This window comes from Thermobia domestica, chromosome 14, assembly GCF_964235325.1.
Source record: "Thermobia domestica chromosome 14, izTheDome1.hap1.1, whole genome shotgun sequence".
NCBI lineage: Eukaryota > Metazoa > Arthropoda > Insecta > Zygentoma > Lepismatidae > Thermobia > Thermobia domestica.
In genome coordinates this window covers 96476857-96494972 of record NC_137467.1, presented here as the reverse complement: position 1 = coordinate 96494972, position 18116 = coordinate 96476857, and the positions used below count along the sequence as shown (strand labels likewise).

Here is an 18116-nt window from a genome sequence, read left to right as displayed (position 1 = left end):
TTTGTATGAATATTTAAATGTGAAATTTGCACCCTTTCCAACTAAAATGTTGCACCTAAAATTCTTTGTTTCAGTTACCATTATTAATCACACCTTTTGTGTACAATTTCACTCTTTCTCGATTTTATTGTATATCGACAAATAAGTAAAGATCAAGTGTTAGGTAGAACGAAAATTATACAATTACTTATTTGTATCAACTGACTGAAATATCGTTGGAATATTAACAACGTTAACTTTTTTTTCTTTTTCGTACGTCAGTATGGGGCGAAATATTACATATCTAGAAAGTCTTTTGCAAAATAAACAAACATTCAATCTCAAAATTGGGTTTCATTTCGTGAACAAGAGGCACCTCACTTCTCACACTGAGACATGCGAACTAAAAAAGAATGCTGTTAAAATGATTGGAATAACATTGTTTGATAAATATTTCTGTTGTTATTGAAGTAATCATTCATTTTCTGAATATAACATAATTATTCATTATCCGAATATTCGAATTCCATAATTAATCAAATAATCCAGTAACAGATATTCTAAGAATCGAATATTCCAATAATATGAGGTACGTCCAGAAAATAAGTGTACTAGATTTTTGTAGGTTTCAAATATATATATATATATATATATATATATATATATATATATATATTGAAAACAAAAGTTTTACATGCTTACATCAGTATATATGTGAACTATTTTTCCATGTAGAAGCCATTCGTCTCGAGAGGTGAATGCGCATATCAGTCAAAATCGACGGTCTTACATTCCTTTGCTCATCGTACACATCACTACAATCGTTTTTAAATTCACTACACCACTTATACACACTCGTACGATTCATAATTCCTTCGTTATAAACTGATTTGATCTCGTTAAAACTTCAGAAGAAAATTTTTCCTTCACAACGAGATAACGAATATAACGCTCCGAATCTCGCACTTGGTGACAGATTTTATCGACATCTTTCACGGGAGACGTTACTGTGGACAGTTTTGGACATACTGACGCGTGACTGAGCTTGCTGGAAAGGGTAGGAAATAAGTTACATGGCAGTGTGACCAACATAGCAATAACAAGTTTCCTCTGTCCGCGAGGGCTCTAATACATTTATTTTGTGGACGTGTCTCGTAAATTATTCGAATTTTAACAAAATTACTAAAAACTAATATTTTACGAGTTACGGCTAAGTATATGTATATCGATGTAAATAAGTGAACTACGATTCTGACTTTGAACTATCTATAAAATCAAAATCGTGCTAACATTGAAATATTATTTTCAAGAGATTAAAATATTAATTAAAAAAAAATCACTTAGTACATTACCTACAATACTTCATGATAAGGTAACAGGCTTTTGCCCTTCCAAGATAATAGTACTTTGTTTATTGATTACTGCACCGAAACTCACCTGAAAAAAAAAATTAGGAAAAATTAGATTTACGGATAACATCGACACAAGATAATAATAAGTTTTCTGCATAAATATTTCATTATTTAAAAAAAAAAAAAAGGCATACGTATCTAAAATCACAATCAAGGAACTTTAATGTACTTCCTTCAGCATTTGAACGTTTTTTTTTCCTTTTTCATGACAAAAAATGGGTTCTTGTTATTTGCATTATAAAGAAAGGAAAAAAGAGATTAATTTCGCAAACTTTCTCAACGAAAGAAATGTATTTCCAGAAGTAGGAAAAGAGAGAAAAAGAGATCAAATCAACATTTATTATATGAATTTACGTTTCTTGCCGTCTAGTATCTGATTCTTCTTAATTAGGTTAACATGTCAAACGACGAATTCCAAACTGCACGCGATAGACTAATAATAAGTAATGCTCACATGAAACTACATGCACGACTAAACAAACACATCATTTCAACAATCACACTAAAATTCGATAGTGATATACCAACAACACATTCGTGACCACCTCGAATCACTACTGACCAACGATATTGCATAGCAGAGCACTTGCCTTTTAAGTTAAGCTTTTTATGCGCATTCATACACTTAGCAGTGTAACAGTTAGTATGTTCGAAGGCTGAAAGTTTTGTTTCTTGCTCATTTCTCGCTTGCTCTTCTAGCAGTAGCTATAACCCTAATATATTTTGACCATACAATAAGGCGTTCAAGTATATAGTGCTTGATGTTCTGTTATTTTCTCTCTTTTCCTCTCGTCCTTCAAAAGGACATTAATGTATTTAACCTATTCAGAAACATTTGACTGAACAGGTTAATATTTAAAATGGATTATTCAATCTATGAACCGTTTCACTCTAACGCTCAACTGACATAGATACCAGCATTAGTTCCAGAAATAATTGTGCCATTATCTACTTAACGTAGCATTTGATATTTGTATCTCCGTAATGAAGTCTCTCTAATAAAAGATTTTATATTTATCAGTTTTTTTTTTAAACTATTGTATACATATTGAAGTCCAAAAATGTAACTTACCAGAAGGCACCAATTTCGGTAGAAAAATGCATTAAATGATTTTTTTTAAATTTTTTCTTTTTCTTTTTCACCTTTCCCATTGAAGTCCGACTTTGCCATCACGTGACAATGCTGTGAAGGTAAGGGAACGAAAGAAGTTGGACCTGATCCTCCAGGTTGAGTGTTGTCATCAGGACTGACACCGAAATTATCAAACATCGGAAAAGTTACTGTTATAAGACCAAACGAGACAGGAAATGGAAAACGAACCTGGAACGCCAGAAGTTTAATAGAACCTATCTAAGAAAACCATTTTTGGAAAAATAAAGGAATACATCAAAGACGAAATGACATCATTTATTACAGTGGTAACGACACAAAGATATTGTACGGAATAGATTCCAAGGGTCACATACGTAAGAAAGTAATCAATCATCTGCATATTAGCTAACAACAAGAAGCATAAGATCAGAATAACGGCAGTTAACCATATAACAAACATCAGTGCAGTCCATGCACCCACAGATAATTAAGATGACTATGAAAAAGTATGCGGTTAATGCCCAAAACGCGATGTAAAAGTAATGTTATAGGATATAGGAAGATGACGTTGGTAAAGAAAGCTGTTTCACACCCCAAAAATATTCTACAGAGAGGTTAAACAATTAAAGTGGGGTTTTATATCACATTGTATCGCCATTAACGACAGAGACGACAAAAATTCACTCAGCCCTAAAGAAGAGATACTAAACGAATGGACTAAGTACTACGAGAAAGAAATTTTTATGATGAAACTAAAAATAAAGAAAACGTTTACATAAATTGGAAGAAACTGGAAACTCACATAACAAATCAATAGAAATTCCAGCAATACAAAAAGTTAAGCAAATCAAATGATTTTAAAATAAAAGAGCCCTAGAACAGATATAATCAATGCGAAACTTCAAGAAAGGAGACAAAGGAGTAGCGAACGTAATGCATATAAATATTGGTAAAATTATTGGTAAAATATGGAGCAAACCAATAATTCCTGAACTGGGAGATAGAATGGCAAAAGTAGGGCTTGAAATAAGTGAGAAAAAAAAAACTTCTGGTCGAGTTCGGGCACAAAACGTACTAGAAAAGAGCCCAGCCACATCACACAATTCTCGGATCCAGAATCGTGTTAAATATGGACCAAAGTCAACAAATTAAACGAGTTACAACTGCGAACAGAAACTACATGGAAGATCATTTCATCTCAAAAATCGCCACACATAGGATCAATAGATTCTTAATCAGGTTTATAGCTATATATTGGACTGAATGTTGCACTATGTGCAAAAAGTTATGAGAAGCTTTGAAGTAACATATCAAGGAAAATATATATAGCGTGGAAAATATAAATGTAATACCGAACTAAACAAAAACGTTTACATAATAACGCACATGAAGGTAAGCCATTTACAGTGGTAGAGTATACTGTCAAAAAGAAAGAACCAAGAGTAGTAAAGAACATTTTCCTAGCTGATTAAAAAGACAAGGATATTAGGGGATATTAAGAAAGCTCGAATGAAGAACTCGAAAGCAAATGTGGCAAACCACAAGAAATGTAGGTAGATTCTCAAGGTACGATAGATTAGTTATAGTCTTATTAAAAAATCGAATGATGTACTAGAAAAAATTTCCAGTAAAAATGTGGTATCAAAAATTCTTTGTTAGATTATAGCATAGCAAGACGAATACGATTGGTTGTGATTAACTGATATCTATTTTTACTAATATTAATGATTATTACATTCATATCAATCATACTACTTGTACTACGCTAGATCATAATTTTAATAATGGCATTACATCATAGTTACCAATGATTCGTAATAAATTTACTAAAACGTTTTACAATACATACGTTATACGTATCTATAGGTAATCATCAATGAAGAGACAACAAAAATAACCATCATAGTACACTTGTATCCCCTTTTTATTACTCTCGTTGTAAATACTCTTCTCGAAAAGGTTTCGTAAAAAATAATGTTTTGACCAGGAAAATTAACTATTTCTATTGGAAGAGAATTAATTCGTCTCATATCAAGAAAATGTTGTCGTCCGGTCTTGTGGACATCCATAGTTGTAAATTCTTCACAATTAAAGAAAAACTTCAATCGTTCACAAAGGAGCTTCATCTGGTTTACACTTTATATGACTGAAATATACGTCTTTATGTTTTACTTAATCTTACGCATATTACTCTACTCACAGAGATAGGAAAAGACTCACATGGATAAGAAAAATGACATGAACGACGAATATCATCAATAACGTGGAAGTTGACCAGACACAGTGCAAGAAGAAATAAGATTACTGGATAAATGAGTCATTGAATGAATATCATGAAACCTAAGGAACATTCTGATACAAAGAGCAACGATAAAACAAGAAGTTCTGCGAAGTAACATAGAAAGCAATTGTACGAGATAGAATGTTGTGGAGAAGAGTTGCGAAGATTTTCACCCAGTAATGGATTAACAGTGTTGATTATGGTGATGAAATACCTAATGATTCAAATAATAGAAAAAATACATATGCCAGCAGTGATTTAAGGAGGGTTTACAATACTTATTACACATTGATTTTTGAACGTAAGAACTTAATCTATTCATCGGTCGGAACTCTGAAATAGATGGCTGCTCAATATACACATGCATTTGATATACTTGGGCTACTTGAATTTAGGTATTAACAAATATCGCGAATGTGTGTGTGTGTTTTTTTTTTTATTTGTTTCTGTATTTACATACGAAGAATTTAAGTCAAAAGGAAATACAGACATAGGGTGCATACATCTACATTATTTTATACTAAAGAAATGCAACTTATATCACATAGATCCAGAACTAAAATTATCAACATAATATAACTACTTTATTATTCATGGTATACCACAAATTCGTCTTGGATAATGGTCACATAAAAGATCAGATCGAATTTGTTCTATGCTAGTATTTTAATTATAATGCATAAATTTAAAATTTTAATAAATATAATGATTTCTAAGGGTCATTCAATAATATAATTTGAGCTATCATTTAACTCGTCAATAAAAGTACAGGCTAAAATTTTATTGCGTGGTTATACTTGTGACAAAGGGAATTTTATTAATAACTTTGCGTTATGGTAGAATTCTGAAATGCCAATTACAAAACAAAACATTATATTAGAGGGAAATATGGTTAGCCAATAATGATTGCGTTATTTTATATATAATGGAAACAAATTCTATCCTCCATATTTTGAGGATTCAGGTCAATTTCGTGACTGTTAATTATGGCTATGAATTTCATATCCGTCTTGTCGCAACAGCTGCTTATCTGAATAGATATAATCTTTTCGCCAGAATGTTTTCTGAAGGATTTCATCCCTCAACAGACACACTCAGAGCTTAGCTTTCATTAATTGCTAATGGTAAAAATAAATCAAGATTATGGAACCTGCCTCATTCGTTAAGGAAGACAGAGCTGGAGCTCCTTCGTGGCTCAGTGAGTAGCGAACGCACCTTTGGTGTGGGAGACCCGGGTTCGATTCTCGGCGGGAGCTCATGTGGTTCGGATTCCACATTGATCAGTTGGTCCCGTCTCATATAGCTTCGCTGTTGAAAGGAACGTTACAATCAACTCAACTATAAGACAGAGCTCGAATGTACAGTCTTATTGAAAAAATCTTGGCTACCCAACTTGCTTCAGAAGGTGATACTCTTGCAACCGTTCTCCATAGGAAATTCTAAGACATTGGCTGTAAACAAAAATCATAATTGGTCGAAAAATCTGCATCTGTTTGATTTACTTTCAACTGTTGGTAAAAGTGCAGGACTTTTTTAAACAAAGAGACAGAGGTGGGTGTCCAGGATTTTTTGAACAAGACTGTACAAGGTATTTCATCCAACAGAATAGAAAGAAAAATCTGTTGTATAAACGTACCATCTAACAAGATTTACCTTTCAGTATGCAAGGTTACAGATCATGTTACCTTCATATTTTCTACCATTTTAATGGGCTTACGTGTGAAATCTCTGTGATCATACAAATATAACAGTATTTTATAACACACAGCGTGTAGACAAGACTAAGAGAGCAAGGAAAATTATTGAAATGCAAGACAGAGCATTCGCTATGCTTTGCGCTATCAGCAGGTACCAGCCATGGCCCAGACCTCACACTATAAATTGTCTTCTTGATGTTGATTTTTAATCTGGGTGATGTTGATAGTTAATTTCCCCAAGTGGCAAGATAGTTCTTTTTCTTCTTTTGAGCGGAAATAACGGAACAACTATCCCCCAGCTCCTTTCCAGGAAAAGTGCACCGTTCGTTGTTGTCTCTAAAAACATTTCTCGCGGAAGCTTTCTTGTGGTGCCAGGTTTCATTTCAAAGATAAGGTGGAAGGAAATGATGGACCTCACGGGAACTGGTTCGCTATTCTCTCTAATTCCTAGGAAGAAATCCAAGAACTCGACTTCTGCTTTTCATGGAAGGTAAAAACTATAATTATTTATACGTATAAAAACACTCAAAACGAAATTATATTTCTATTATACAGAAAAACATGAATAAAAGTTTAGCTTTTTCGAGTATAAGAAAATAAAATTTTGAGCACAGGCATAACAGGTTACAAATTCTTTAGTTTCGATATGTTTAAATTTATTTATTTAGTTTAAATTGGAATAACTTTCCTATGTCTTAAGTTATTTTAAGATGTGGACGTATTTAAGTCGTTTATTTATAGAAATTATGATACCTAGGTACGTATCATAACTCCCCTAAGTGTTTTTACTCTAAGAACTTACTCGCACCTAACATTCAACATAAGGATGAACAGCCATTATTCTATTTCACCGAGTTTCGAAAATTAAGAAATTTTCCTGTTCATCAATTGATCAACTTCCCAGCTCATGTTCTTGTTAAACGAATCGTTAACACAAATATTCGGAATATATACACACATTTATATATATCACAAAATAAAGTTGCCAAATTGAAGTTGTCTTACAGAAACGCCACTTTTATTCTTTCCTATTTGTCAATATCTATAAAAAAATAAAAGCAATCAATAAATTTAAAAGTAATTAATAAAACTAAATAGTAATATGTTTTATGTGGCAAATAAGAAACCTACAATATAAAGTTTTGTCATAATGCACACTTGTCATTGAAGAAAGTTGTGCGTCAAAGGGTGACCGATTTCTCAGAAACTATTTACAACGAGACTTAAATCTAATCTCTTCCATAGTTCTTCCATAGACATATCCATAGTTCTTCTCCATGAGTATCTCGGTACTGTATACTCAAGGAAATCGTAGATCAAGATAATTCATAAGACTACTACACCAGTCTACAAATCCTTCAGGACAATGGACACATGAATCCGTCAAGGAGCATAACGCCATGCCAACACTATCTACGTCAGGCCAACTCGGGTGTAAATGTAAGGTTACCAGACGTCCCGATTTTCCGGGACAGTCCCCGGTCTTCAATAATGAATTAACTGTCCCACAAAAGGCTTTCGGGACGCCTGTTTGTCCCGGTTTTCGTTCTTCAGATTGAAATAATTCAATCCTCAACAACTAGTATGTCTCACATAAAAATGGAAAGTTTTCGAAGCTTGATTTGAAATCCTACTTCAACGATTACAGAAATGAGTTGTCTAACATATTTTCCCATAGATGAATAAATATTTCTAAAGATGATGTGCATGCATTCAATAATTTTGAATTTATATTTCTTCCTTTCTCTGATAAAATTTTCAGTAATTCTCAGGTTAAAATTCCGTGACAACTTACTCTAGCACAAGAAGTGACAATTAGACGCATAAAGGTATGTCTTGTTTAATTTTGATACCGGATATTTTTTCTGTCAAACTTTTGGAGAGCCTGTGTAAGTCTTTAAAGAGATTTACTTTTTGTTTATCGTTCTAAATTTAGCGCAAATGTATTTTTTTTTCTTGCTAAATGGTGAATTTGTGTTACTTTTAGGGTAATGTTCCTGAGTCAGGTGATGGCGCAACGGAGAAAAACAAGTCTCTCTTCGATCATAAATAGGAGGATGTATCGTAATTGGCGCAATATTTAGGATGTGTTAAACACAACAAACCGAAATTCGGAATAAGGGACGCCAGACAGCTCTTCTTAAGTTACCTTTTCATATTTTTTTAGCTATACACCCCTTGTGGGGCTTCATTTGTGTTAACTGTGTATAGAATGAACTGGAAAATTGTGAGTAGTAACCTGGAAAAGACATGTAATTAACTGACTCTTAACCAAATGAGTAGGAACCCTGAACTTATATATAGTCAGAGATTGGTGTCCCGGTTTTTCGTTTACAAAAACTGGCAACCCTATGTAAGTGGAACTCGCCACCTGCGCCTCCAGAATCATTCGTCGTTGCATCCAACACCAGCTTTCGACGCAAAAAAGAGGACACAGTTAAACAGGAATTTGGAGCCCATATCCACAAACTGTTAAGACAAACTTAATTTTAATATGTAGTGTACATTGCTTAATGAGGGCTTCGAAACATATTAGCCCCACTGGGAATAGAACTTGGTTCTCCTGCGCCAAGACGCTTACACTAACCACTGGCAACGAGAGTTCAAGAAAAATAACAACTCACCTATGCAATTAATCAGTTTTGCGCTTATATCTCGGTTTTAAACATTCATGGTAAGTCTTGAATTGCCTATCATGTTAAGCAGAATACGATTGCTGATTAAAAAGAAAAATGAGAGAGAGCAAGAAAAAGAAGACATAAGATCAGAAGTTTTATTTATAACTGTTTTCCACAAAGAATTTCTTTATGCACGATTACATAAGCCGCATGTTAAACTGCAACGAAAGCTAACTCACACAAGTATAAAGAAACAAAATGAACATCTCTTTACAAAACATGACTCAAAGCGAAGTTCTCATACTGTTTGTATTAGCTGGAACTACGACGACTACCCGTAGATTTCACCTTCCTGTGATAGCTTCCGTTTCGGTAATATTATTTTGTGTTATTCCTGGTGAATCGAAACATTTAAAAGAAAAAGTTTGTAGAGTAAACAATACTAGAATCGGAAGTAAAACGTGCCTGAAGGCTATGAAACGAACCCATACAGAGATCATCGAAATGAGAAGCGGAAACTTCTTTTTTAATTTACGATATCTTTCTCGAATCATCCCAAAAGCTAGCATTGATTTAAACTATCCTGAAAGGTACATTGGAAACTTCTTCGTAAGCTATCCGAATAAGCAGGTTCCGAACAGAGCAGGCAATGCTAAATCATGCATAATAGAGAAGCGAATAACTTACTTAAAAAAAAAAAATCTAATGTTGTTTAAGGAAATTTTTGTACATATACAGTATTAATCCAAACTCCACTTTTTATTGAGTAACCTTCATGGATATGACCAACAAGGACATGACCATCTTGATCCTAATACAGAGTGATTATTTGTGAATTTGAACAATATAGTACGAATTAACATATATCGAGTGTTCTATAATTAAAAAAAAAAAAAGCGCCCACGGACCACAGAGCATTACCTTTGGAATCCTCGTTTAGAGACATAAATCACACTATGTGGCAACGTCGAAAATAAGAACCATAAAGATTAGATCTACCAAACTATCAAATAGTTATATCGATTCTTTCCAGATGGCAGCTAAAGTAGATATTAATTGACAGTAGTCTCACTTATTAGCGTAGCAATCGATTTAACTACTTGTTGTATTCGTAGAGTAATGCTAATGGCTCCAAGTTAATCTGTGACGTTGCCACATTGTGAAATTTTGATTCCCCATAGCGGCTGAAGGAGGCCCGGGAGGGCAAACCATCATATGATATTTTCGCTTTATTTTGGCCTCTAGAATAGAGCTCTGTGGTCGGTGGACACCATTTTTTAGAACACCCGATATTCGTAACAAAATGTAAAAAGAAAACAAATCTGTTATGAAAAAATGAAACTATGCTCTATAACAAAACCAGTTCCAGGAGTTCTTTTAGTATCATATACAAAGAGTCGTTAGCGGATAACAGACCCCCTAGATTTGATATGTTTGACCAGTTTCGTCTGTTTGAGCTGCTACGTGTTATTCCATCGATGCTTCCAGAGAAGACAAAAAAACACGTGTAAGGTATTCGATCACGTGCCAAAGAGTAACTAATTATCGAACAAGAAACACGTCAATTCACAAAGCGTGTCTGCACATCACACACAAAGACGTGCTTAATAATTACGTATTTTATTTTATAAAGATAAACTTATTATATTCGTTTCATGGAGTTACTTTTTTAAACTTTCTTTTTTGGTTACAAATGTATTGTATGAATCTTTTAAGTGGAAAATGAAATTAAATAAATTATACTTTTCTACAAAAGGTAATAATGGAAAGAAATTTTTATAGGAATAATATATGTACTTTAGTTTAACATTCTTAATTATTACATACATACATAATTTCCTGTTTTTTGTCTACATAATGCAGGAAGAATACACATTAATTCTCAATAATATGTAGCAGGCACACTTCTATCACAAAAGTTTTATAAGGTAATGCAAGAAAATTACACAGTTCTACTACTAATTACTAACTACTAACACTACTATTCTCATTATTATTACTAGTGATGTTCTGCATTGTTGAACCAAACTATGCTCTATAACAAAATAATGCGGTTCTCTTTTTAGTCCTACTAACTCCAAACTATATGAATATGTCTGTAAATCCCAACAAAACACCCACCATGCGCTATAAAAATCGATTTTTTAAAACAAGAAAACCACTCAAAATATTTATTTAAAATTGGGGGCATGTGCATCTAAAGACATATCTCTACGCTATTTTACATATGCGCCAAGAGAAAAATTATGTGAAAGAATTTTACAACGTGCCCCCATACTATTTATCTGCACAGAAATTGTCATTATATTTAAGGCGCTCTATAAAGTAAATTGATTTTTATGGCTCACCTTTGATTTGATTTGATTTGATTTCCAGTTTAGCGTAGTGATGAGCAAATGCAAGACCAAGACCAAGACCCGAGTGGTCTCGGTCTTGGTTTTGCACTTGAACCTTTGATCTTGGTCTTGCACACCCAGTCTTGATCTTGGTCTTGGTCTTGCTTGCAAGAGTCTTGTAAGTCTTGCTTTTAAGAAATCTTATGCTTTTCATACGTAAATTTTACTCTGGATACAAGGGATAATAAATTCTACAATGCGCCAATAGTAACGAAAATACAATGTATTTCTAAATGTAGTATAATTTACCTTCGTGTAAGTATGATGATAGTGTACAACATAGGCGATGACTTTTTTTTTCCTCATTGGGCCTCCACGCTTTACTAATAAGATAAATCACAACGTTTCGTAACCATTTTATATATATATTTTTTAACAGATCCAATAGTCCACTGGTTCCCAAACTGGGGAGGCTACCCTTGAGACGCATGAAAGAAAATCAAGACGGCACAGATTACTGAAACACCAGGTATTGCAAAATTATTTTTACACTCTAAAGGCGTCAGTTTTTTTCTTTTTCAACCACGATTAGCTAATCTTTGTATTGAACAAACTTCCAATTACATATTGAGATTTTGTTCTACTGATTTCAATATGTACTCTATGGGACAGAAACATGGACATTACGCAAACGCGTTGGAAAAAAATTGGAGGCTTTCGAAACGTGGGTATGGAAAACGATAGAGAGAATTAGCTGAGTTGGATGGAAAGTGAATGAGAAGGTGTTAGAAATAGTAGCAGTAGGAGAGAGAAGAATTTTAGATATGATAAGAGGAAAAAGAGGAACTGGTTATGACATTGGCTCGCGAGGAACTGTATTATAAGGGACGTGCTAGAGGATATGGTGGAAGGAAAGAGAGAGAGAGGGAGAGGCGACGGAGACTGTAGTTGAAAGAAGGTATTATATAAAACAGAAAATTACTATGTCAGGACGAAGAGACTAGCTGAGGACCATCGTACATCGAAGCTTCTCAGTAGCAGCAAGTGACCTGTTAATAATGACAGAATATCTACTATGATGATGGTGGTATGTTTAGCAATATTGACCAAAAAAAGAGAGAAAGAAAATAATAATGATTATAATCAAACCTCTTAATACAGAATAATTTGAGTGAAAAATGAAAACGACTGATCCGTCTATGTCTTTTGTGTAAACTCAATTTATATAAATTCTTTTGGCCTATATTAGAAATACAAAATAACGGTGTCAAACTCCAAGTTATTTGAAATAATTGTACAAAATCACTCTCGGCTTGTGAATATGGATAATATATTGTTGTATAATGTTATATAGCTCAAACCTAGATGTGCCGTATATTTAAGGAGGCTAAAAGTTATATTGATAAACAATTAATTAACGTATAAGCATCCGCCCGTGAAACCAAACTTACAGTCACTAAGTTCTTGCCAATGTCTTGAAAATGTTATTTCGATATCAATTTTATGACCACGCATTAAAAATTTCCAACTAGAGCTTCGGAAGCAAGGTCATACCCATGTAGTCGGCACCTATGGTGTACAGAAATACCGATGTTCAATATCACATTTCTCTTTAGTTTTGGGACAAAGTACTTGTGCAAGACTCTTGCGCAACAGTCTTGGTCTTGCACCCCTTGGTCTTAGCCTTGGTCTTGCATGCAAGACACTTGCACAAACTGCAAGACCAAGACTCTTGCGCTCATCACTAGTTTAGCGTCTCTTTCAGCAGCAAGGCTACATGAGACGTTGACCTACAGCTTAACGTGGGATTAGAACCACACAAGCTCCTACCGGGAATCGAATCAAGAGCTTCCTCACACCAAAGGTGCATATGCGGCTTATCTTTGAATGGGAGGTAATATAACCCCTAACTACCAAATAATTGTTTATTTCCAATATCCGACAAAATTAAATATGTTTTTTTCCTATTTATATTTCCTGTATCTTTGTTGAAATGGAATATTAGTAATACCATCTAGGTACAACAAATGCTATAAAGGTCTCTTAATTTTATAAAATTAATTTTTTATTACCACAATATTTTTTTTTAATTTTTTATTTATTGTATCATTCTAAACGCACGTACCAAGTTCCCTTAATAAATTTAAAAAGTATGTTGTCCAGCATTATTTTCCTGCTGGCCAGCAAAATAATAATATCTTGCTTTATTTAACGTCTTCTCTCGTTAATTATTATATATATATATATATATATATATATATATATATATATATATATATATATATATATATATATATATATATATATATATATATATATATATATATATATAATTAGTAATCGAAGATTTGAGCTGTTCAGACTCGATTAACTTCAGCCCATGCAGCGTTGCCGACTCACAAAACGAATCAAAGCAAACGGCGTAGGAATGCAGCTGTGAAACGTCTCAAATTCATACTAACCGTATTTAGCGCCCTTATACTTTTTTGTCCTCTCAGATTTAAAAAAAATGGTTTATGAAGTCCATGTTTTCGGAGAGATGAAATTATGATGGCTGTTAGTGATTTCTTCTGCACCAAAGTTCTGAACTTTCGTAAAGGTTCACAGAAACTTCTCGATCGATGTAAGGAATGTCTAACTAAGGAAGGGTTACTTCGAGAACTAAAGAGTTTCACGCCTCTATGATTGTTTCTTTTTGCTTAGGCTAGAAACTTGTCAATCAAATCTCGTACAACTTACTTTAGTCCTAATTTCAACAAAACTATCCACTGTTTTAAACACATATTAAAGAAACTGTACAAAAAGATAAATATGTTAAGTAAAAATTTTAGTTCATTAGCTTAACGTTCTGTGCGCTATTGCAAGTAGAAGTACATAATTATACAAAGCTGCCTCATTGTCCATGATGCCCTCAACCCTAAAATTATCTTGATATGTCTCTTAGAAAAGTAATACTGCTTTAAAACGTATTCTCTGCTTTTAACTTCCAATACAGTCCTATTCCCAGTACTGATGAGATTAGAATATGTTTTTGATAAATGAAACCCTCAATTATACCTAAGTAAGAGCTAAGTGGGTTAAATGTTTAACTACTACTTTTTTTAAACCCCATTTCACACTTAGCATGCTTGCTCAATCATACTTCTCTAAGGATCGTGGACATCTCTGGATGGTGTTTAAGTTCACTAGCATGATGTTGCTTAAAATTCATGTCTTCGTGTTGAACCCGGGATCCTTGACACGAGAGATGAGAGTTTTACAACCATCCGCAGTACTCCTAACCCCTCCCCTGCACCTACTTAGGGGGATCAAATCCTGATCTCTTGAGCAAAAACGCGGAATGTATAAAAATTCAATAACGAGAAATTGTAAAATATATAAAGATATATAAGTTTTACGTACCACGATTATTCCGGCTAGGATAAAGGAGACCGCGATGCTGGAATGAAGGAAGTGGGAGGAAACGGGAGAACACGAGAAAACCCATGCACACAGTACTTGTCCATCACAAAGTTCATTTGGCGCGAGCTGGATCGAACCAAGGACCCCATGCACCAGAGGTGAACGCTCTACCACTGAACCACCGCACCTCCATCGAAAAATTATAGTGTTGATTCACTGTCAATTAATGTATCGTTATTAAAAAGTTTCTGTTATACGAAGAAAGACTATGACCATTCTAATTTGTTGTAAGTACACTGTACACCAGGGAGCACAAACTTCTCGTTAATACCAATGGATTTGATTTTCAATATATTGTGCTATGACTGATGTGTGCTTTACATCCTTAACAATAGCGGCTGTGCAAGGCTAGATCTACCTATTTATGCGGGTTCCGGACAACGCTAGAATGTAGACACAAACCATCATGCAAAGTCATTTTGCGCAAAGCAGGCCGTTTCTCGCTACACTACCTTGTCTCCACGAAAGCTAGATTACGGAACTACATCACAACTTTTACAGAATATTCGTCATTCTAACTTGTTACTTAAATACCGACTATGGGATGACCCGAATTTTAAAAGCACTCTTACATCTGCTTTAAGATACATTCGCTGCTTACAAGGGTGAGGAACTCCTCATAATGTTAGCTTTTATAACACTGAAAAGCGAAAGGATATACTGTATATTTCTCTTTCTACCACGAACAATTTACACTATTAGAGGAGTGTAGCTACTGCGTGTCATCTTTAGCTTTTCTTTTCCTTTCGCAACAATTTCCCAGCAAGGAACTATTATATTAATACGAAGAGACGCTGTTCATTACTGGCACTTAGTTTCAATGCTAATTCAGTCTTTGGCTTCTTGAAATTCCGTTTCTCCTCGCATACTATGATGAGAAACATAAAAAGAGTAGCACGAAAACCAAGAATTATTTGGCATAATTGGCAAAGCGGCGGTTTGGATAACAACCGCCGTTATGAAGCAAGGTCGTAATAATACTAAACGAAACTTCGGGGGAGGCTAGAGACCTATCTTCCTCCCATCTGGCGACAAGATCTCGAGTAATATTATTTAAGCCGCCACGTTTTCCGCATGCAACTAATTGAGACATCCTTGACATTTGGAAAATGAGGTCGTAACAAAAGTCATTTTTCGGAATCTTTAATCTCCAGGAGAATTTCTTCACGCGATCTCCGAAATTCCGCATTAATAAGAACACAGCTGAACAAGGCGACGAAAATATATTGGGAATACTATCCTACCAATGATAATAACTTGCAAGTCGAATTTCTAAGAAACTCAAGCTTATTGGTTAATGTTCATTCTGTTTCGTGTAGGCGACCTGAGTTGAATACCGGTGGTGAACGCATGAAACGCTTACCTTTTCTTACGTAGGCCTACCCTAATTTTGCTTGCATTTTTTGACCGGTGAACTAAACATAGGTGCGAAATATGCAGGGCCAAATTATACACTCTTGCACTCTAGCCTATGCTTTCGGATTCTGCTTCTCACAAAAGTAATGTAACACGAAATATATTTTTACTTTCCAAACATGAAAGTCTTGTTGTTTCTGTTGCCCGTTCTGTTTCAATATATTTACAAATTTGTTTATTTTGATCGGGCTTTTGGACTTCGTTACAACGACCAATCGTCGTCAATACCACTCAGTTGCAGATACACAAAGTCTCATTGCAGTTTGCAGTTTCAGAAATTATAACAGTTCATTGGCACAAAAACAAAATCCTATCCTGCACTAAACAATCCTGTCCGGCATGTTGTTATATAAACTTCTAAGGTCGACCTTAATATTATCCTTCCTCCTCTTCTCCTCTTTTTTTCTTCTTCGTTTACCTTCGTAAAGAGCTCACCTTTCGTGCGAGGTGTGTCTGGTTCGATCCTACGCAGAGTTTGTGGTGTATTGAGTCCGTATTGTATCTCGCTGTGTTCTTAGATTTTCTCGAGGTTGTTCATCTTCCTCCGGATTTCCATTTCAATTTTTATCATCATTAATCGTCTATCTTCTTTATCCACGGGTATAGTTGAATGCCCTCCCCCCAGAATCTATATATTTTGGATGGATTTTTGATTGTACATATAAAAATGAAACATACATGTTTGAATGTCCCCTGCCCTAAAGTTATACAGAAATCTGCGCCAATGTTTGTTTCGTACACTTCGCTCCTTTGATTAACCTTACAACATATGGTGTTACCGAACCTAGAATTAGCTGTTTGTTTTTAAAGTTCTCGCCAAAAAATATCAAGTTTTAAATGAAGTCGTTGTATCATCCGTTCTTCTTTTCTGTACAAGTATAATCACTGAGGAACATAGCCTAACAACTCATATTCAATATTTATTTCTAGCACAATTAACCTCTAAGTTCATTTTGGTTTCCTCCATTACACATCTGGACTGAAATGTAAGAAATGATCGTGCAAGGAAAGTAAGGATTAAAATGTCGGGTTAGTGCCGTCTATTAACGTTAGCTCATGAAAGCAAAGCGAAGAAAGTGGCATCAATTGCATAACTGCGTGCATTAAACCCATTCATATTGTTCCCTACTGTGTCAGTCGGTCATTATAAAACCTTTTACAACCATTGGTTTATATCGCATTTCTTCTTCATTCACAACTGCTAAACGTACCGCAGTCTCACACTCGAAAAGCTCTGCGCAATCTCTAGCAACTTCCACCACAATGGATGCTTTTAGTTACGTTGTCGCACGAAAGAATATAAATCAGGCAACGGATGAAGAAGCAAGAGCTATTATTATTCCCGCTTCAGGCACTTTGAGGCATAGAAGTACGCAATGAAGTACAAGTCGATAATCTTCATTGTCTTGGAGCATTAGAAGTTACCACTTTAAAATGAAAGAACCGAAAAACATAACTGTTCAAAGAGACAGAAAGTGAATTTTAAAAGGTAATGAACAACATAAATTTCTACATATAGCTTCACATCAAGTCAAACTGCGTAAAACAGGGAACATAATACTGTCTATTATTGAATGTTCATAACAGTCCCCGAATATGGCGCAGGTACATCACGTACCGTCCCAATAGCATTTCGAACTTGCATATACCAAAAGTTGACATCCACTTATGTACTCTAGCTTCAGTTTCTACCGTAAAATGTTACAATACACTATGGGCCTTATACAGAGTTGTTTTGACGTACGATTAGCGTCATACTAAATGCCTGACTACTGCAGGAAACATTTGTTGGACAAACTCTTTAGTATGGCACTAATCACGC

General features: G+C 34.5%; 1 protein-coding gene across 2 annotated transcripts in view; it reads right to left on the bottom strand.

Annotated features, from left to right (window-relative positions):
* The window catches only part of LOC145670272 (fat-like cadherin-related tumor suppressor homolog), a 614703-nt gene that overhangs the window by 25954 nt on the left and 570633 nt on the right, over positions 1 to 18116 (bottom strand). The window contains exon 3 of one of the 2 annotated variants that reach the window (XM_081738703.1): positions 1376 to 1416. The exons of the other annotated variant lie outside the window; for it this stretch is intronic. Coding sequence (XP_081594829.1) covers positions 1391 to 1416 — 26 coding nt within the window. The 3' untranslated portion in view covers positions 1376 to 1390. Of the gene's footprint in view, positions 1 to 1375; positions 1417 to 18116 lie in introns of those variants that run through there. 2 annotated transcript variants of the gene reach the window in all.